At 41.4% G+C, this 23,210-nt stretch overlaps 1 protein-coding gene across 3 annotated transcripts in view; it reads right to left on the bottom strand.

Moving 5' to 3' along the window:
• dpp6b (dipeptidyl-peptidase 6b) overlaps positions 1 to 23,210 on the bottom strand; it is a 106,592-nt gene that overhangs the window by 73,516 nt on the left and 9,866 nt on the right. The window contains exon 1 of one of the 3 annotated variants that reach the window (XM_053502558.1): positions 21,935 to 22,002. The exons of 1 other annotated variant lie outside the window; for it this stretch is intronic. In XM_053502558.1, the coding sequence (XP_053358533.1) occupies positions 21,935 to 21,991 (57 nt within the window). In that variant the 5' untranslated portion in view covers positions 21,992 to 22,002. Of the gene's footprint in view, positions 1 to 8,860; positions 9,190 to 21,934; positions 22,003 to 23,210 lie in introns of those variants that run through there. One more of the 3 variants, XM_053502541.1, reaches the window with a different exon arrangement.

Below are 23,210 nucleotides of genomic sequence, written 5' to 3'. Positions count from 1 at the left end.
TGAACTGCAGGAGATTCAGTAAATAAAAAAAAAATAAAGACTAGTTTTGGTATCTTCAGTGTATAAAACGTAAAGACGTCATTTAAAGAGCGAGTTCTGACCCAGTGTACAGACGAAACCTCTCTCATATGTGCAGAATGTGACATACAGTATAGAGGGGTATAAGAGGGTAAAATATGGCGTGTGGGTGTGACAGCAGCTGTATGAGTGAAATAAAAGGTATGAAATGAAATGGTGTGTGTGTGTGTGTGTGTGTGTGTGAGAGAGAGAGAGAGAGAGAGTTTCTAAGACCTTATTCTTGTAAATTCTTATTAAGGATTTATTAACATCACACAAAATCGCTCAAACATTTTATTATTTTTTTTAATAAACCACTGAAACGTATTCACGGTATGACTGAATGATGCCACGCCCACAAGAGAGTCATCACAAAACACCATAAAAGGCCATATGAATTAAAGTGCAGTTAAACCTCAAAACCTACAGCTCTGGCATCGCTCCGGGTGCCATTACTTTTGTCATTTGCCTTCGTCTATGGATTTCTCTCTTTCACCTCATGTGTGTGTGTGTGTGTGTGTGTGTGTGTGTGTTGTATCACAGGCAATCTGTCCTGCCATGAAATACACTTCAGTTTATTGCAGGAGCTCCGTAATTACACACACACACACACACACACACACACACACACACATAACAACAGCTCAGTGTTTGGAGTGTGTTCCTGCACCAGGACTGTTTTTCCGATCCTCCTGTTCAACAGGAAAATAACAGGTGCCTCAGCTAATAATCAATCACACACACACACACACACACACACACACACACATACGGTATTGTTATGATGGATATTGTCACTGCCCTGGACAAGGATTCCTATTTTGGACAGTGTTTGTACTCGGAGGTCGGCTGAAGCTGTCGTTTACACTTTGAAGAAGAAGAAGGAGGAGGATGAGGAGGAGGGGGAGGAGGGGGATGAAGATGAAATTTCATGATTCTGTTTCTTAGTGAAATCACAGCGACGGGTCACACGTGATTGTGTCAATAATTTATGTGAAATTGTCACAAGCCCGTCCAGTCCTCCCCATCCTGTCCTCCTCGTCCTGTCCTCCCCATCCAGTCCTCCCCGTCCTGTCCTCCTTGTCCAGTCCTCCCCATCCAGTCCTCCCCGTCCTGTCCTCCCCGTCCTGTCCTCCCTGTCCTGTCCTGTCCTCCCCGTCCTGTCCTCCCTGTCCCGTCCTGTCCTCCCCGTCCTGTCCTCCCCGTCCTGTCCTCCCCATCCTGTCCTCCTCGTCCTGTCCTCCCCGTCCTGGTTTGTCACATGATTAGAGCTCACGTGTGTTACAGGAGCGTCGTCTCATCACATCACCGCGCGACAGGGTTCTGGACTGAAAGGTACTGACGAAAGCAGAGAGGCCACGCCTTCTTTAACAGAGCTAAAGGGCCAGAGGCCACACCTCCTTCACCTGGACTGTGACACAGAGAGAATGAGGATGCAGTGACCACGCCCCCTTGAAAGCTGGCAGACACATAGGCCACACCCCCTTTGTGGCAGACAGAGAAAGACCACAACTTCTATCTTTTTGACTGACAGGCACAGTAGAAGTAGAACTAAAGAGGCCACACCTCCTTCCTTATGACTAATGACAGAGACGACTCCTCGTTTACTAGGACCAAAGGTATAAAGGCCACACCTCCTTTAATAACTGACAGAGGCCACGCCTCCACTGTGGCATGCAGACAAACCACACCTCCTCCATTTTCTATACATTTACAGACAGACATAGAGGCCACGCCTCCTTTTATAACTGACAGACCAAGGTTACGCCTCCTTCTTTATTAGAACTGAAGAGGCCACGCCTCCTTTATTAGAACTGAAAAAGCCACACCTACTTTACTATGACTAACGACAGGCCACACCTCCTTTACTAGCACTAAAGGTATATTCACGTTTTTACCCAACTAAGACCCACCTGCTTTACTAAGACGATAGCACACATAGGCCACGCCTTCTTTTCTCCATTACTACAATTAACTTAATCATAACTAAAGACAGAGGCCACGCCTACATCACTGGGACAACAGAGACAAAGGCCACTCCTCCTCTATGACTGACAGACCCAGATGCCACACCTTTTTTTTTTTTTCCAGGACTAAGGCGCAGAGGCCACGCCTCGTTCTTTGTGATTGATAGGTAAGACCAGAGGCCCACCTCCTTCTCCTCCTCATCATCATGGTTGCCATGGTTTCTGAGGTTGAAAGGGTGAGGCAGGAACGTGTGAGTGAGTCGTGTTTTTCTTCTTGGTACAGATTGCTGGCCAGGGATGGATGATGCAGAACACACACACACACACACACACACACACACACAGCACCAACCTGGCAGGAGCAGTGATGACATCACACACAGGCTGCTCATTTGAGCAAGACATGAGAGAGAGAGAGAGAGAGAAAGAGAAGGTTTTTCTCAGGTGAAATTACTATGTGAGTGTGTGTGTGTGTGTGTGTGTGTGTGTGTAGACTCTTTAATTCACGCATCGCAGCCTGTCACTGGACATTGATTTGTTTGTCTTGCTCTGCCTCTGAACGCACTCAATCACGGCTAACGATCATCGCTAAGCCCCGCCCACATTAGCACAGCCAGTCCTTTAGCCTTTAGGGTCTAGAAGACTTTTAATTAATAAAAAAGCGTCCTAAGGTTCCTTTTAATCAACACTTTAACGCCACTGCATTCTACAGGGTTCAATATTACACACAACCCAGGCTAGGCCTCGCGCTGTAATGCTAACGATATTTAAAAATTTAAAACGCCAAAACATTCACGTGTCTGTGTAACACAGGGGAAGACTTCACGCTTCTGTATGCGAGGCTCCTTTATATAACGTCAGGAAATTCTGAGCACGTCCTCACACCCGGATTAAATATCATGTGAAGGACAGATGGATGTACAGAAAGGATTTTGCACCGCTGATTCCACATAAGAAGGGCTCAGCCGAGGAAACCGGACAGTGTGAAGCTTAGCGGAGAAATTCAGCCCATTGTGGAGAAATATCCACAGCAGCTAAGCCTGGATTTGTAGTCATTACTGGCACAACAAGTTGGCGCAGTGTGGTAGCAGGAACTGGTTGTTAACGTTAAGTCCACATGACTAAAACCAATATAATAAATAAAATAAATCACATGCTTGATATGACAGGGTCAATATGCAGAGCAGTGTGTGTGTGTGTGTGTGTGTGTGTGTGTGTGTGTGTGAAGTCTACCCGAGATCACTGAGCTGCTTTAAAGTAAAAGTGAGATAAAGACCAGAGATCACTCCTCAGCCTGTAACTCCTGGAGGGTTTTAAGGAGGATTGTGCTCTTTGCTTATAACATTATCCTGAGCCTGGTCTTTGGCAGTGGAGATGGAGCAGAGCAGATGTTTCCCCAATCCTTTAACCACTGCTGAACAGAGACACTAATTTAGCTCATTATATTGGTTCTGCTGAAGCTCACAGTCCAGAAACTCTATTAGTACGGGCATGGAGCAGGTCTATATTTATACAACACAAATTCTGTTTGGCAATAAACCCTACAAATTAGCCCTAAAGCCCAAACACCAGCCTTAAAACTCAAACGTTAGCCCTAAAACTCAAACAACATCCTGAAAGTCCACCCATCAGCCCCAAAGCCAAAACATCAGCCAGTGAGACCCCACCAGCTGTGCTATAATTCCTTCCAATATACTGTAACAGTCAGAAGTTTATTAATGTCTACTGCAAGTAATTGTCATCACACCTGTAGTACACTTATTTAACAATATATAATACGGTTATTACGATGACGAAACCTACCTTGGAGTTGTGAAAATCAATAGAACACGCAAATTGATATATTTTAACCAAACATCAGCCCCAAAGACCAAACATCAGTCCAAAACACCAAACATCAGCCCCAAAGACCAAACATCAGCCCAAAACACCAAACATCAGCCCCAAAGACCAAACATCAGCCCTTAAACCCAAACATCAGCCCAAAACACCAAACATCAGCCCGAAACACCAAACATCAGCCCGAAACACCAAACATCAGCCCAAAACATCAAACATCACCCACAAAGCCCAAACATCAGCCCAAAACATCAAACATCACCCACAAAGCCCAAACATCTGCCCTAAAGCCCAAACATCAGCCCCAAAGCCCAAACATCAGCCCCAAAGACCAAACATCAGCCCAAAACATCAAACATCACCCACAAAGACCAAACATCAGCACTAAAGCCCAAACATCAGCCCAAAAGACTAAACATCAGCCCAAAACACCAAACATCAGCCCAAAACATCAAACATCACCCACAAAGACCAAACATCAGCCCAAAACACCAAACATCACCCACAAAGACCAAACATCAGCCCAAAACACCAAACATCAGCCCTAAAATCCAAACATCAGCCCCAAAGACCAAACATCAGCCCAAAACACCAAACATCAGCCCTAAAATCCAAACATCAGCCCCAAAGCCCAAACATCAGCTCTAAAGCCCAAACATCAGCCCAAAACACCAAACATCAGCTCTAAAGCCCAAACATCACCCACAAAACACCAAACATCACCCACAAAACACCAAACATCAGCACTAAAACCCATTCTAGAAACATCATTCTAGAAGCATGAACACATCGCCACTAAAACCGGTAATAGAGTGTGAGATGTAACTGGTAAAGTACTGTAGCCTGAATTCTTTATAGTAATATCACTTAAACTGGAAGTACAGTATAATAACTAACATTTATCATATTCGCTTGGCTAACAGTCCAAATTTAATTTAGAAATTAAATTTAAACACAAACTCTGTTTATATTTTATTATGAGCTAATGTGACAACAAGAACTGCAGCTAATAAAGGTAATATTTGCCAAGTAGAATAACATTCGAAATTTGAAATATATCCCCAGTTCAGGATGATAAAATAGACAAAATTTATTTAAAAAAAGAAAAAAAAAGAAGTAATATTTCAGCTACATGGAAAAATATCCTGCAGACTGAGAATATGACCTGACTGTAGTTCAGTAACGGGTTGGAAATTGTCTTATTCCATCGTGGGTCTCTTCCACCTCTTCATTCTATGGATTAGGATGCTTATTATGAATGAAACTGGCAATGTAGGGTTAGGGCAATGTACAGAGCTACACACACACACACACACACACACACACACTCACACACAAGCTGATGGTTTTCCTCAATCGAGCACACAGCGAGAGTCAATACGCTTCTCGTCACTAAGCCGGCCCCATCCACAGGCTCCTGTCCTTTCTGAATGTCACTCTATTCTGGTCCGGCCACCTTCGGGTGATTAAAAAAGGTCACTGTATTAGCTAGCAGTTTCACCACCTGGGGCTCAGGGAGGAAAAAAACAAAAAACAAATACAAAACATGAATGTGGCCTCTGCAGGAAAAAGCCGAGTGCTGGAAAACACTCCGAGTCACAAAGCCTATTAAAGCAGATGTGATATTTATCAAATAATCCCTAATAACACCTGATAAACGCGAATCGCATTTTTATAACTCTGAGTTAAAAACCATGCTGGCGTGATTACAGTCTTTAAAAATGACCTCGGCGTTTCTCACACACTCTCCCTCGTGATAACTCCGCGCTCTCGGAGTGTGCTTCCCTCCAGCTTTCCAATTACAGCCTAATTGCAATAATCCGAGATGAAGCACCCGTGCTGCGCTCACCGGCTGCGCGCCATTTCAGCTCATCAAAACACGTCCCCGTAACTCACTCAGCAATCACCATCCGAACACACAGGGTCCTTACGGTGGGAACGAAGCGTGGAAGATTTATCTGTGTTGTCTTTTATTGATCAGAGTCGAGATCTGGAGCTGAAACGAAAACGATAAGTTCTGATATCAGGATCCCGCGTCGGCTGTTCGACAAGACGGCAAAAAGATTCAAGACGCACATCAGGTGGTGGCGCTGTTGAGCTTCTGACTTTACACCTTAGCCCTGAAGTGTTTTATTCCTCTTACACCACGGCCATAAGCCAAAGATTACGGTTTGTACGCATGAAAGGTCGAAGTCTTTAAAAGATGCATTTAACACGCATGAAACAGACTTCAGCGGTACCTCGGTACAGAAATTTCCTAAATCCAATACAAAATCCAAACAAATTTTGAACAGCTCCCAGACATACAGTAGGCGTGACTTTGGCAGCATTTGGTTTGGCTCGGCTCAATCGCTTATTTCCTAAAAATACTTTGTGTGCAATTCTCAAGGTCGCGGGATGTTCGTATGCCGAGGTACCGCTGTAGTTCTTCTTCTCACTTTCAGCTGTAAACAGATGTTTCCTCACCAGGCTCGCTCCGCTTCTCTCGAGTCAGGCAATTAAATAATCTTGTAAGGATCTCAAGAAACCCAACAATTTGTTCGTTTTCTACTTAATCAGGTCATTCTCTCATTAATTCACTACACACACATCAACAGATTGTCAATAATTACACTTAACACAAAAAAATCGCCCTTGCTCTCTGGGTGGGAGGGGCGATCTCAGCGAGGCTAGCCAATCGGGGGTGTCTGTGAGGTGGAGTATGCGGAAGAGGGCGGATAGCAGCCTGATAACAGCTGGAAAACATGAAGCTCTGGTGTTCCTGTGCAGAAGGCGCTGTTAGCCGCGACCTTCCTTCTCTGATCGTTCCTGTAGTTCATTACGACGTTCCACAAGAACAACACTGACAATTTGAGATGATGTACTGTACGCCATGAAGTGCTGTTTAAATCCGTTCCATCTAGAGGACAAAATAAGGACAGCTGCATCCTGAGGCTACGTCTAAAGGCAGCAATGCAACAAAGCGTGATTATAATAGAGGAGACAACGCTGACTAATGAAATCAGCTCACTGACTGCTCTTTAATAACGAGGGTTTAGTTTCAGAGACCACAGTCCAGCCGTACAGGAGCGTGGTTAATGAATACACAGGTCAAAGGTCAGCTAGATAACGTTACCGTAACCTTCAAGACCTCTACTGGCCTTTGGGGAAATTCAGTTTTAATCGAAATGTTGGTTTATTTCACGAAACCAGTGTACAGAGGAGTGTTTCCAAACTGCAAGATAATCGAGTCAGACGAAATTAAAGCAGCAGCCTGGAGAGCTATTTAGAGTTATTTATAGATTCATGGTCATGATGAGCGATCGCTCGGTCGCTCCCCGGCCGCAAAAGTAAACTGAGGCTGTTTTTATTCAACAAATCTATAAATTATAAAACCTTGTTAAAGTCCCGTTGAGCTCCAGACACTGAAACAGCTGCACTTCCTGATAAAAACAGCGCTCTGGTTCAGCTCGTGAGTCTCAGAGTGTAAGGAAACAGCTTTAAACTGCTTACACACCTCGTGACCGGTGTTTAATTAAAACTACCCTGATGTACAGTATAATTAACTCCTGCTGCGCCGTCATTACTAAATTATTCTTCACTTCTATAAACACAAACTCGCCACAACAAACAAATAACACGTTTCCACACAAGATATCATTTACCTCAATTTTTTGCCGTGGCCACAAACACCAGTAAACAGCGAAATAGCGCCTCCTACTGTAGGCACGGTATGTCTAATCTAATCTGATCTAATCAGTAGGGCTCGCAATTAAACCACCTGTTTGTTAACGTAATTGTTACAAAGCGAGAAAATGTTCACTATGTGTGTGAGAGTGAAATAAGTTTAAAAAAAAAAAATGTGACAATGTAACCTGTGTCGAAACAAACTGCAGTCACTCATGGACAACTTACGATTATATGAAGCCAAACATTGCAAACCGTTTACCGCGCAAGAAATTAGCCTCAGCATATGAAGTATTTTCGGCATACGAGCGACTGAACCGAGCCGAAACGTACACTGGATAAGTCGCGCGGATGTCACTTGTTTGCGTCAAGGAAAAGCCGAGTTTACTTTTTCTTTTTTTATTTTCATTTTGTGCAAGATTTAGTGAAGACATAGCACTGTGTGTCCTGAGAACGGTAGCAAGAAGAGAAGGGAGACGCTTTCAGTTTGGTTTTGGTTAAAGCAGCCGGTTCCGAGAGGAATCATAAATTAATGTTAAGTGAGGTTTAATGTCTATTTATTTCATATTTTACTTAATTTACATGTCTTTTCTAAATGTTTTAATTGTTTTGGTGTGCAAAAATATGATTATAGTGTTAGAAATTGATAATATTATAATTGATATAATATATTGGTAATATTTTTGGGAGTTGGAGCAGATTACTCCACATTAACATTATTTCCTATGAGACAGTGCGCTTCACAATACGAAATTTCTCCTTAAGAAATGTAATGAAAATTTTCCTCTTTAATCTGGAGTGAGTTAAATTTGTGCGAATGCCAAACAATATTATAAACATCACATGACATTTTGAAATCGCAGTCACTCATGGACAATTTACAAAGACTGAACATGTCGAAGCGTCTCAACAATTTATTAAACTGTGCAAATTTACACAATTTCAGGAGTGAGGATACAAACATTCTTTATGGGTTTTTTTTGTAGCTACAGAATCTGTGCTGCTGGTCTGGACGCTGCTTGATGAAAACAATTTGTAAATAAACAGTGTAATGAACAAATATACACAGTGTTTATACAGTGTATATAAACCAAACAATGAAAAATTGCAGCAAACCTGAAAATTTCTTTTCACCACTGTTAGCTACATGAAGTGTGTGTGTGTGTGTGTGTGTGTGTGGATGAGGAGACTCAGGTGTGTGTGTGTGTGTGTGTGGTGAGGAATAGTAAAACACACTCCAGCTAGTGAATCACGATGTCACGTGAAGCCGAACGCATTTGAATTGTTGCTTTTTTTTATTTTTTTCAAAGGAATAAAACTGTTACTCTTACGTCCTCGTCCTCGCGCGCGGTCCCGCGTCGGCGCTCGAGCTGCGGCTCAGGACTCCTGGTCGCCTTGTCGCGCGCGCCGAGCAGACGGCTGGCCTCCGGGGGACCGGGGAACGACGCGCTCGTGTTGATCTTCCCAGTGAACCTCTGGTAGAGCGAAGCCATGAGTGCGAGCTCGCGCGCGTGTCTCGAACCGAACGCACGCTGCGCTTTAATTCATGCAGTGCCGTTTGTCCCCTCAGGATCCGATCGCTCGAGCGTCAGACTCTCTCCTACCCGGGGCTCTGCTTTAGATTCAGCGCACGTTGCTCATCTCAGAGTCTCCTCTCTCTCTCTCTCTCTCATGCACAATACTGTCCAACACACACACACACACACACACACACATACACACGGCAAACAGAGTGTGGTATTAAAAAAAGAGAGAGAGAGAAAAGGATGGAGGGAATTGTGTCCTGTCGTCGCTGCAAGTGGAGACAGAGAGAAAGAAAGAAAGGAAGAGAGTAAGAGACAGGGGGGGGGGGGGGTGTCCAGATGCAGCAGCCAAGCGACGCGCGCGACGTGCATGAGAAGTGAGCTCGAGCGCTGATCTCCGGCTCCGTGATTACTCACACACACACACACACACACACAGTGCTATAGAGTAACACGCGGAGCTCATAAACACTCACACACACCTTCTCAGACACATACACGCTCTAATCTGATCTGATCTAAGTGCTGGATCATCAGGATGTTGTCTCCGCATCGCAGGATGCTCAGGATGCTCAGTGTGTCAGCTTTCCTCCCAAACCCCCTTCTCCTGTCTCACTTCTGGAGCTGAAGGTTGAACTTACTGCAGGAGGATTGGGAAGAGCTGCAGCGCCACCTGGTGGCCCAAACGCAGCCCTGCAGTCTGCTGGGGTTCCCTTCACCGCCTACAGATCTCACGGCAATGCAAAGAAAGTTCTGTCCTGATAGCCGATGAGGAAATCTTAATAAATTAGTAAATAAATAAATAAATAAAGTAAATTAATACTTAAAAAATATTTTTTGTTTGTAAAATAAAACATATTGAAAAGGACATGGTGTAATGGTTCCTTTTTTTTGGTTATTATCACACTTACTGTTTCGTTTTCTTTCAAAAAAAATAAATTTTGCATAACACACACAATATATATTAAAAAAAATAATAACAGCATACATAGAAAATTTTATTTTTTATCTGCACACATGGAATTTTGTCAAATTATTCTCACATGATTTAAAAAAAAAAGTAAAAGATTTTCCAAAATATAAAAAAATTGTCATATCTTGTAAACATGACAAATTTGTACAAGACTTTTAAAAAACACACAAAAACAAATATACATGCAAAAAATTCTCTTTAAAAAAATTTATTTCCACATGATTAGTTTTTCGATTTTCCAACAAGTTAAGTTCAATTTATTGTGTAAATCCTTATAGATAGTTACCTTAAAAAAACACATTACACCACGTCATTTCCTTTCAGGAAAGATAACTTGAGAAAAAAGAAATGTATATTGTATAAACAGAATAGACATTTTGTATGTATGTAGGTTTCTTATGTGTTTTTTTTAACCTTCCTGTTAATTTCTGCACGTGCACAAGAGAGATTGCCATTTTATCTTAATACGCTTTAAAGAACGTCACTTGTGGTAACTATTGCCCTTTCAAAAAAAAATTACATCATGTGTAGATTCATGACGTGTGTTCCTCATCTATCTCATTTCAGTTTGCATAAACACAACAAATGTCAGTGGGGTCAATCCTTATGCAAGGCTCTTTGGGTTTTTTTTCTAGTTTGTTCATTTGTTCTAATAAATTCTGTCTAATAAAATTTTGTGCTCACAATTTGTTTCCACGTTTTGGTTAATTCACGCTTACGATCTAGTAAAAAGAGCGAACAAACTATGAAAAATGTATATATTACGTGACTCCCCCAGGGTTCTGTATACTACCATAAAATGTACACAACGGCTGTCAGGAGCTCAATTTTCAGTCTCTGTGCTGCTGTGAAATGAACACGCCGGTTTGTTAATGCACGCGAATGCAAACACCGGTCTTCGTCCATGAAATGCGCTGCTGATGGCTCCGTCTTAATCGCACCGCAGATATTAAGGAAGCAGTGAAGCACAGACGGATGCGTTAATGGCGTGCAAGAGTCAATTTATCTGGTTTGTTTTGCTGACGGAGGTTTCTGTGAGCGTGTCAGCAGATCGAGGAGCCGGCTGCAGCGTGCTTACTCACGGCTCAGCCGCTGCAGGCTAAATGACTCGCACGGAATTGATTTCTGGCCCGGGTGTGAATGAAAAAGATTGAAACAATATGGAAGCGTGTGACTGTGTGTGTGTGTGTGTGTATTAGATGGGAGAGCTGAGATAAAGCTAAGTAACTGTTACCACCCAAAACAGCTGAATGTTGTTTTTCTTTAACAGTCTACTGAATGTTTTGTTGTCAAAAAGTCATTCATTGTTCTTTTTATCCATTAATTGTTACTATAACGATGTTGTGAAGCGTCCATGCCACTAGCTTCTCTTCTGATTTAGCGCCTACAAACACTCATCCAGGTCATTTTTGTCTCTTTCTCTTCTTACTTTCTTGTCCTGGAAATTTACATCTTCACCACCAAAAGTGAACACTGAAGACTCCATCCAATAATTGTTCAATAAGCAACAGAAAACTTCACCATATCGATGGTTATATATCTGGGCAGGCAGTTCTGAAGGCTACTGAAAACCCCGGTTGCTAGGCAAAACAGGCAAAACGCGCGGAACCTGGTTACGCCAGTAAATAAGCCTCCCAAATGACTCACTCTGCGTGCGGACACTGGTTAAAAACAGAAAAGTTAAAACACGAATGACAAGTGGGAAATTTATGTTCAAAAGAGAAAAGAGAGGATTTCTGTCGCAGTGATTAAGCCAAATGCAGGCACTGCTTTAGCCTGAAGCCAAATTGTCAGCTAAAATTGACAATCATCTTGGTGAAGGGCATGCAGAACACTTGATTAGTGGTTGGTTCATGGGTTACAGGCACGCAGCCCAACCTGCTCCTCAGGAGGCCGAACCTGAGGGATCCCTGGGTGACCCCATGAAGTTAGGTGCTGCTGAGCTTTCTTCCAAGTGGCAGGCCTCAAGTGGCTGTAATGGCGCTTGCTTGTATTGTGGGTAGGTCGGTCATAGGCTGGTGTCATCTCCGGGAGGAGAACCTGTGATGACCTGTATCTCCACCCCTTAACATATAGGTCTTTTAATTTTGGCCATATTCACCTAGGCAGGGTGTAGAGTTATAGAGCAGCAGATCATTATGTTGGTAGGGGATAGTGAAGCAACAGGGACTATCAGTGCTCTTGTTTTTATATTTCATTCTGGTTGCAGCACTGGATGGATGACCCTTGGAGTCAGGGCCTATAACCAATCAGACGGTGCGATGTCATGCTTCAACTGGGCCAACATACTGGAAGCCCAACTTTCTATGTAAGTCATGTGCCAGTGCTACAACTATGGTTAGGGTTTCTGTGGTTTCTCCAGCAACACTGGATTGGTTAACCCTCTTTGGTTTGGTGTGGTGTTCTCAGTGTCGCCAGAATTTTCTTAAGGGTTTTCAATCTTCATCACTGACACCCTCAGAACCTTGATGAATTCTGCATTTAAATGTGCCTTCAGAAGTCGAAAAGTGTTCTCTAAGTTAGATTCATAGTGTATCTATCTGATTTGCATCAGGGCAGGAAATGAGTTAAAGGCTATGTATAACCCTCCCTAAGGACACTAAGAATACCCTTTAATGCCACTTTTGCTTAATAGATGCTCCAGCGGTCTTTCAGTCCTTCATAAAAGAGGTCCTCTAGGGATCCCTAAAACATTTTTACTTTTGTTTATGTGGACAATATTTTGGTTTTCATGAACTCACTGGACGAACATGTTTACATGTGCATCGACTGCTGCAACTTCTCTTAAAAACCAGCCTTTTTGATAAGCTAAAGAAATCCCAGTTTCACATAACCACAGTTTTTTTCTAGGCTTTATGACTTTCCAAGGGAACTTAAGCAACTGAGAGTGACCAAGGTCCGTGCTGGTTCACTTAGTCTAACGAATCTTGGGTTTTGGCAACTTTATCAAGAATTTTATTTGGAAATTTAGTATCTTGACAGCCCTTCAGTGCTCTGAGTAAGAGGACCACTAGGGATTTAAGTAGACAAAAGAGGCACAACAAGCCTTCAAAACGCTTAAGAACAGGAGACAACTGCCCCAGATATCAACTGCCTATGAATGCCAAATATGGAGATTCATTTTATAGTAGAGGTTGGTGGTCCAGATGTGGGTAGCTGTCCTCTCCCAGTGCGCAGGTCCTGACCAGAGGTTGCACCCCTGTGCATACTTCTCCCATCACTTGACTTTATCTGAAGTGAACTATGATATCATGACAACATAAACATATAATTATGATATAATAACTATGATAGGGCCAAACACTAATTTCTTATTTGGACAGATCACAAGAACCTGGCGTATATTCAGGCAGCAGAATGTATATAACTTTGAAAGGTCAGTCGTTTCTTTTTTTTTGCCTGCTTTAATTATCTGTCGCTGTATAGACAAATTTCAACAAATGTAAACCTGGTCTGCTGTCAGGACAGAAGCCAGACTCAAGAGAGGGCCCTTCAAGTAAGCTTTATGTGCCATTGGCGCGCTTGGGGCCACACAGGAAACCCTGGAGATGAGAAATTCTACATCAACATTTCTGGTGGGCCGGGATGGACAAACCTCTGGATGTGTGTGGGGTACTTTGTTCAGGGCAGTCATTAAACATAATGTGGCTTATGTCACCTCCTGCCCATACCCACCCGCACATGGTCCCATTTTTTATTTGATTTTGTTAAAGGGCTACCAGCAACCCAAGGGAATACAGTAATATCAGTTATTATGGATCGCTTTTTCAAAGCATGTACAGTAAGTTCATCCCCCTACCTAAACTTTCTTCAGCCAGGGAAATGGGGCAGCTACTTCTTCAGCACAGGGTTTGGGTTCACAGCCTACCAGAAAACTTGGTTTTAGATTAGAACCCAGACAACTCACCAGTTGATGCTGGAAAACCTTTTGTATCCTCTTGCGGGCTACATTCAGCCTGTCTTCTGGCTTTCATAGAGAATCTAATGGATAGGCTAAAAGGGTCAACCAAGATCTAGAGCACTCCCTCAGGTGTTTGGCATCCTCTAACCCCTTTTCATGGGTGGAACATCTGATCTTGTGAGTATATGCACAACACCCTGTGGCACTCGTCGTTGGGCATGCCACCATTTGAGTGCCAGTTTCATTTTCTTCTAATATTCTATTTGGACAAGAAATGTGAAGTAGTGGTCCCCAGCATGATTGGTGTGACACTGCTGCAGGGCCTGGGAGAGAGGGCCACATGCAGAGGGCCACATACAGCTAATCAGTAGAGGGCCCACAGTTTCAACCATGGCATGGGTATGGTTGGCCATTAGGAAACTTCCATTGTAAATGGAGTCCAAGTTTGGCACTCTCGCTGCATGCCCGGCTTTCATGTCTAAGGCTAATGCCATTCTACTGCAATTCCCTGACAAACCTTAAACAACCAAACTGCTTTACATAATTGATGGAGCCCCAGGATTTATGGTTTGATAATACGCACAAATACTCCCACTTCTCCCCACAATACACCGTCCCTTCTAAGTCTGCACTGAAATCCCCATACACGTTCCTTAGCACTCAGTTACATCTTGTGCCACCTCCCTTTCTAGATTACTCACATTTCCTAATATGTTTACAGTGACATTTCACTATACATGTAATCCTTCAAATGAGCAGTTACTATAAAAAGAAAGAATGAAAAAAGAGAAATATGCAAGTAAAAGAGAAAGTTCCCTGTCAAAAAGAAGACAATTCAAAGAAACAAGCAGGATAAAAGAAAAAAGAAGAAATTAAGAAAACAAGTAGAAAAATAGAAAAACACAATATGTTTAACACAATTTAAATCCTGCAATTAAATTCCCTGAACAACACAGTACGTAAATACTGTATTTCATTTTTCATTTTTGTCTTCCTTCCAGTTTTACTGTGTTCACCAAGTATTAAATAGTCTTTACATTTTTTAAATATTCTTTTGCTTTTTTGTATTCACTTGTAATGAAAACTATTTTTATATGTTGAAATCATTTTATTATTTTTTCATTTAATGAAATAGTTCTATTTAATAAAAAAAATACTTTTTTTATTTAACTTTTCTTTATATAAAATTACTTCCTTCCTTTCTTTCCTTCTTTTTTTGCACTCTACCTCATAGGAGTGCCTTAAGTAGATAAAAAAATCTTTTATTTTTAGTTGAATTATTTTTTAATTTCAGGTTTTTGTTTGATGCCCACAAAAATTCTTAAATAAAAAATAATTATTACAAATTAAAAAAGTTTTTTTTTAACCAAACATTTAAATAAAAGTTAATCTGGTAATAAGAGTAACAATGATTTATGATTTTTGTATTGACCTCAACGCACACCCCCACCCGCCCCATCTCTAGTTTGCAAACCAAACTGCATAAGCAATGCTCGGGCGTCCCTCAGGGCTCAGCTCTAGATCCGCTTTTATTTTTACTTTAACACAAACCACAAGCAGTCATGATGATGGAAGTCTGCTGAATACACACTTAGGGTCTGGAGACCTCGAGAGTCCACCAGTGTCTGTTTAACCAACACTTCATACAACTCACAAGTGTGTGTTGGTGTTTGTGTGCGTGTGTGTCTATGCGTGTTTTCTTGTGAGTCATACCTGATGTAAGCAGTTTCATCACACTTTACAATACATTTCAGAGCATTGCACCATGTAGCGCCGCAAACACAGAACACACACACACACACACACACACACACACAAATACAACTGTTTCTTTGTATATCAAGTTTAACACAAGACAATGTCACAAAGCAACTTTACCAAAATGTTTACATTTCCACTTGAAGTTTTTAATTAATAAGTTTGCACCTAATGAGTGAGGTGTAGGTAGTGAGGAAAAACACCCTGACACAACATGAAGAAGAAACCAGGAGAGGGACCAGACTTAAAACGGAAACCACCTTCATCTAGGTGACACTGTTATTTCTAAATTACAGCACACACACACACACACATATAAACACACACACAGTACATCACAACATAAAGCTTGATTTGTTTTACCAACTGTTCATAAACCCTGACCAGCACCGCTTAACAAAAGAAGAACAAATATAAATCCACGGAGACTGGATCAAAATTCAATTACACACACTGCGAAAACACACACTCCTTATCACTCAATTACACTCCGGCACTCCATTACAGACGGGTCTGTCTGAGCCGCCATCATGAACAAACGCCAGACGCAATTAAAAATGCTCTGATACAAGAGCTCTTCACTTCTTAGGAAGCAAAACACAGAAAGTAGTCACTTAATAAAAACCTCCACAGAGCAGTTTAATGAAACCGAAGGAAAAAAACACTGAAGCTGAGCAGAGCTGTGCGTGGCTACGTGACTCATTAGCATAATTAATTAAAATTCAAAGTTTTATCTATAATTGAAATCACAATTCAATGGAAAAAAGCGCATATTCTAGTACATATGTTATGGTTTCTATAATAACGGCTCGTTCACAGTGACTTGCGTGACAAGTGTGACACATACACACGAACAGAAGGAGTCTCCAGTATCAGCAGGTCGGGGTTAAACTGTAACCCTAAAGTTGCAGTTACATTTTTTACGAGAGTTTATAGTGTTCAACAACATCAAATTCATAAAAAGTGCAGCTCTGTAATAAATAAATAAATAAATAAATAGATTCTGTGAACACAATGATAAATCTGAAGAGGTTGCCAGACACATTGCTTTTGCATTTGATTTTAATATCAAACACACAATAAACACAATCCTGCCTTTACAAGAAAATGAATTCAGAGTTAAAGATGGAAGTTCACAAGTGACATTAAAGCTTTACCACTGACACTGGAGACTCCTTCTCATCCTTATATCAGCATCTATATTTTATTTTCATCTATTGTTTTAATCGTGTCTTGTTTTCAAGTTCCATCATGTTACGTTTTGCAGCAAGTCATTAAAAAGGTGTATTTCTGTCGGTGTTTCGCTCCCCATTTTCTATCTGTGATTCAAATTTAATTAAGGACAAATCTACTGAAACTACTGTACGGAATGTGTTGTTGTAATACTTTTCGCCATCAGTGTACAGTATGTAATGTGAGTCTGGATGTGTACCTAACATTCCCTGACTTTATACTGAATTTATGTATTGATTCATTCTGTTTTTAAACACACACACACACACACACACACACACACACACACAATGCTTTGGCTTAAACATGAATAAATAAATAAATAAATAAATAACACGGCTTCCCAGGACGAGGTCAGGGGTCAAACTTAATGAAAGTATTAAATTTAAATGAGGTGTGACATACTAGAGGCCAACTTCGTGTCTTATTGTGTAATAAACTCAGGATGGAGTCAACAGGATCACGTCACCAATGTAAATGAATGAATAAAGTAAAAACATAAAGAATGTCAAAGGTCATGTAGAGGTCAGAGCTTGAACAATGTATTTCAGCATTAAGCCAGCGAATAATATAAACAAAACTAGTGCAAGTACACATGGTTGGCGGTTAAAGAGTTTATAGAAACTGTTAAAATGTTAAATCCAATAATAATCTGCTGATCTTTAATGTAATCACTGATATTATTATTATTATTATTGTTATTATTATTATTATTATTATTATTATTATTTGAGGTTGAAGCCCACGTACATGTCTGTGTGTCTCTGTACAGCAGAACTCTCTGTCTAACTTATTAATACAAAGAAATCCCATTCTGTAAGGTTGAGTATCTTATGCCTTGTTTACACTAAGTTGTCCTTCTTTGGTGCTCAGACAAATACACTCCCTGTTCGGTAATCGGAGAGTGAATCACAGATGAGAAATGGAAAAAGTAGATAAAAGGATAAAGATGAAGTTTTGTCTTAAAACCACTCCAGCGTGTTAAAATTCACTTATACCACTTCAGCGCTGTTATTTCAGTTTCGACACATAACTGTTCATAACATCACTTTTACTCTACATTAAGACTTCACTGATGGTGCAGATTAAACTTCAGGCAGAAATCTAAGGACTGACAAAGTCTCATTACATTCGGTCCAGACAGTTTTGTGTGATGCTGCGACAGAATCTGGCTGGACAGACATACAGACATACAGACACACAGACAGATAGTTTCTGAGACTGGTTCCTGGTCCTTCAACATTTGAAACATAAAGATATCATTGAAAGAGCGATGTAGAGACAAAACCTGTCTTATATTTATTTATATAACATTTTAAATTGTCTTATTAGTGTGAACTTTAACATAGCTAAGGCTGTAAGTAATTATATATAAGGTACGTGATATTAAAGGATAAAAATATTGTGTTGATGTTTTTATGTGTACTCTGTCCTCTGATACACACTTGGACCTGCTTAATGAGCTGACCTGCTGAATCCGGTGTGTGTGTGTGTGTGTGTGTGTAATGAGGTGGGGATGGTAAGCTCAACGCACTCTCTATACACACCTATGAGGACGGTGCAGACCTGTTAGCTGTTGAGATTTTGTCCACAATCTTCAGTTTAACCTCTGAACCATTAGTGTTAAATATTAACATTAAATACGAGCTATCGGTTTTTAATGTAGAGTGGGAGGGGCTAATGCAGGGCGGAGTTTTCCCAAACTCATGCGTTGAAAATCTCTTAAAATCGAAATATTTAATAAATTATAAATGGAATGCACAAAGTCCTAAAGTTTAATGTTTATGACGATTTTATTTAGACTAAAACAAAGTTCATTCTTAAAGAGGTTTAATTTAACACCAAAACGAATAAATTATGAATAGAAATATTAAAAAAGTAGAAAAATTATGTTTTTATCGTCAGCTTTAGAAATGTTTGATTACAGAAGAAGTGCATTATGCAAGCTAAGTTATCTAGGAAAAGCTGGGACAAATCAAAATCGAACCTACATTGAGAAACTGCAAGCTAACTTTGCTAGCTTCGCTATTTCTTTTCCTCTGCTAAGATAAAAATAAAGCTCTAACATAGCAAGAGAAAAAGTCACTAAGCTAGTGAGTCAATGCTAAGTAATGAAGCAGAAGTTAACCTAGCAAGGTAAAGCTAAGCTACAAAGTGAAAGCTAACCTAGTGACTGAAAGCTAAGTTATAAAACCTGAGCTAATGTAGCGAGCGTGGCGAGTGTGTAACCCTGTCAGTAGGTGTTTGTCACATGAAGGCTGTCTCTCGGTTCTGCGTTGTTGTATTTGGTCTCAGACAGTCCACCTGTCAATCACGTCACGTCAGTAGAATGCTAGGCCACGCCCACCCTGCTGCAGGCTGAGACACGTCTAACTTATTAAATCCAGATGTTCCTAGAGCATTAGATGAATATCAGACATGTGCTTCCACATAGGTGTGTAGTTTCAAGTCAAAATTTAGTTAAAAATATTCGCTCGTCTTGCGGAACACTCGCAAACCGTGTTACTCGCAATCCGAGGTTTCACTGTAACTGCTTGTCTCACCTTTGGCGGCAACAACTGCATTCGAGCGTTCGCTCTAGGGAATTTTGTCCCGCTCTTCTTTGCAGAATTTTTTTTTTGGAATTCAGCCACATTGGAGGGTCTTTGGAGCTTTTTTTTTTGGAGGGTTTTTGCTTCCTAATTACACCAAACTGACGGATGTATTTTTAAGTGAACTGAGAATCTTATTATTCCAGAAACATTAAATTAAACACTCCACTGTCACTCACTCCCTCATCATCATCTATACCACTTTGTCCTGTAAGTGGAGGAACCAGAGGAAACCCAGGAGAACATGCAACCTCCATGAACACAGACCCCGAGGTGGGAATCGAACCCAAAACCTGAAGGTGCGAGGCAGCAGCACTAACCATTACACCACCACTGAACATTTTATTTCTCAGCAAATCTGGTTTTTAACTAAACAACTTTTGTATTCAGGTGTTTAATTAAATATGAACATATTACACTTTTTTAGATTATTAATTGTAATTAATTATAATGAATAAAAAAGGAATAAATAATCATCGGTGTTGTGTTTTCGTTCTCTGTACACCGACATCCAGATGCATGTTAGTTTTCCTGCTTCTCTCCCACTCTGCCCCTTCTCATCTCTCTCTCTCTCTCTCTCTCTCTCTCTCTCTGTCAGAACAGAATTGCATTCCTCCACTCTTGACCCTACATCTCATCTCTTATCTGTTTTCTTTTTTATTTCTTTGTGAGTTGTTACAGAGTGAAAATAAGAAAATGAGATGAGCGGAGAGACGCCACGTCAGACAACGTCTGGAGAGAGAGGACAGGAGAAAATGTTATTTAAACAGCGGAGATAAGAAAGAAACTCACACATACACACACGCGCGGCTGCTAATGTCTCCGGAGTGTGACAGCTGTGACAGGAAGTAAGGAAATGAACAGATGTGAAAGAGGAAAAAAAAGCAGCCTGATTGGATTTTCTCTTCTTTTCCACACGGAGTGTTTAAGGCGTTTAGTTTATAGATTCGGACACAATGGGAAACTTTTAAAGTGAATTGGACATCAACTGTTATTACTTTTTTGTATCGTATGTGTGTGTGTGTGTGTGAGTGTGTGTGTGTGTGAGTGATGATGAGGTCCTATAGACACTAATACACTGTGTTATAATGGAGGTTCCTCAGGGTTTCTCTCAGGGTTCCTCAGCCAGAGGGAACATCTACAATCACACACATCACTGAGAGAGAGAGAGAGAGAGAGAGAGAGAGAGAGAGAGATGAAAGTATACATAGTCAAATAGTGTTGGATGGAAGCAAGAAAGGGCATGGAACAATGGATGGATGGACAACTGGACATATTTATAGATTTAGATATAATTTGACAGCTTGTCAGATGAATGGATGGATGGATGAGCAGTTTGTCAGATGAATGGATGGATGGATGATTGGCGTAATAGATGAGCCACTGGACAGACGGATGTATAGACAAATGATTGGACGGATGGATGGACAAAGGAGTGGATTATTTAATGCACTAATACGAACCAATATGTAAATGGAGTGATGGAAAGAGAGAGTAAGAGATTTATACACAGCCAGGAAGACAGAATCAGATGAAAAGATGAAGAGAGACAAATGCTATTAGACAAATTGATGGACAGCTGGAGAGTTGGATGGATGGATGGATAGACAACTGGACACTTCAATGGATGGATGGAGAAATGGATAGATCAATGCACGTTCAGGTGGATGAACAAAAATGTGCATGGATGGATTGATGGGATGAAGGAGGAAGAGGTTTATACACAGCCAGGAAGTCTGACTCAGATGGGTAGATGAAAAAAGATGAAGGGAGAACCAGTCGGTCAGATGAATGGATGGACGGATGTGTGGATGGTTGAGTTTGTCAGATGGATGATTGGAGAGATGGATGAAGGGTTAGATGGCTGTACAGTTGGATGGAAGGATGGAGGGATTAATACACATTCAGATGGATGAACCAATATGTACTGTAGAAGGATGGAGTGATGGAATGATAAAGGAAGAGATTTATACACAGCCGGGAAGACAGAGTCAGATGGGTAGAGGGAAAGATGAAGGAAGAGACAGACGGTCGGACGGACGGACGGATGGACGGATGAATAGATAAAATAAATAATTGTGTAGGAAACACGCAAACACAAGGATACACACACTCACACACACACACACATTTCTACACTTTAGATACACACTTTCGATACACATAACACCTCACACTTCACTTCACACACACTACACACACACTCAGCAGAGCACACTTTACTTCCACACACAAACACACACTTTACACACACTGCAGTGTAGGTGTAAGAGTCGGAAAACAGTTTTGTATGATTTATTTCAATTCTGCGTTGTTTCTCCGAGACACATCACTCCCACACACACACACACACACACACACACACAGAGCTGATATGTGGAGTATAGAGAGGAGTCTCCAATCCTGGGCTGAGCTCGGGCCCTTACCTTAGTGGAGGAAGTGCTGGTGTCGATCTTCATCTGAGTGGCGACGAGAACCGACATCACGTACAGAGTCTCAGTCCTCCGCTAGTTAGAGAGGTGTGTGTGTGTGTGTGTGTGTGGGTGAGAGAGAGAGAGAGAGAGAGAGGGATTGTAATTGGAAAAGTCCACTAGCAGGTCTTGTTCTCTTGCTCTCTATTTATTCATCATTTCTTTGAATCCCTCTATCACTCCGTCTCTGTGATGTGATTCCTCCACACCCGCATCTCTCTCGCTCGTTTACTATCTCTCTATTACTCTCCCCCTCTCCGTCTCTCTCTCTCTTTCTCTCTCTCTCCCCACTCCCGCGTTCTCTGAAGCGTGAGGTGAACCACTTGTAAATTCTGGGCAGACTTTACAAAACACACACACACACACACACACACACACACACAAAGTACGGAAAGCCTGCAAATGGATTTGGCAGTGTAGAAACAGAGATTGGGTTTGTATACCTTGTGTGTGTGTGTGTGTGTGTGTGTGTGTGTGTGTTTACCCTGGTGGGGTGTGATGATGATTCTAATCTATCACTAGCGGTTAGCAGTTAGCTGATGATAAAGTACGGGTGATATTTTATGCGGGGTGTAAATATAAAGCCGACAGCTGAGAACACACACACACACACACACACACACACTCAGAGTTGACCTGGTCCTGGGAGTGTGTGTGATAAAGTGTAAGGTGTGTTTGTGTAGCAGAGAGAGGAGTCGAGGCCGGTGATCCTCCTGAGCTCAGCTTTAATAAACTTCAAACACTCAGTGTGTAACAGATCGCCTCTGATCTCCTGAAGGATAAAGTCAAACACATTGTAACAAACAGCTGTGTGAAGGAACACACACCTCCCTGTTTCACACGCGTCACTGCGGCTTTGTTCCATCTGTCTGTCTGTCTAACTGTCTGTCTGACTATTAAATATATCTGTCTTACTCTTTCTCTTATTTGTCTGTTTATCTGTCTGTCTGTCTTTCCACATTGCTGTTAAAAAAGGACTTGTTATATATATATTTTTATAAATCACACTTTCTAACCGATCGAGGTGACCTTAAACAGGCCGTTTATGCTCCAAAAACCCTCCAATGTGGCTGAATTACAAAAAAACAATTCTGCAAAGAAGAGCGGGACAAAATTCCCTACAGCGAACGCTCGAATGCAGTCGTTGCCACCAAGGGTAAGACAAGCAGTTACAGTAAAACCTTGGATTGCGAGTAGCGCGGTTTGCGAGTGTTCCGCAAGACGAGCAAAG

This window comes from Clarias gariepinus, chromosome 1 (genome assembly GCF_024256425.1).
Source record: "Clarias gariepinus isolate MV-2021 ecotype Netherlands chromosome 1, CGAR_prim_01v2, whole genome shotgun sequence".
Taxonomy (NCBI): Eukaryota; Metazoa; Chordata; class Actinopteri; order Siluriformes; family Clariidae; genus Clarias; species Clarias gariepinus.
The sequence above is the reverse complement of the archived record's forward strand: the minus strand, read 5'-3'. Positions and strand labels throughout refer to the sequence as shown.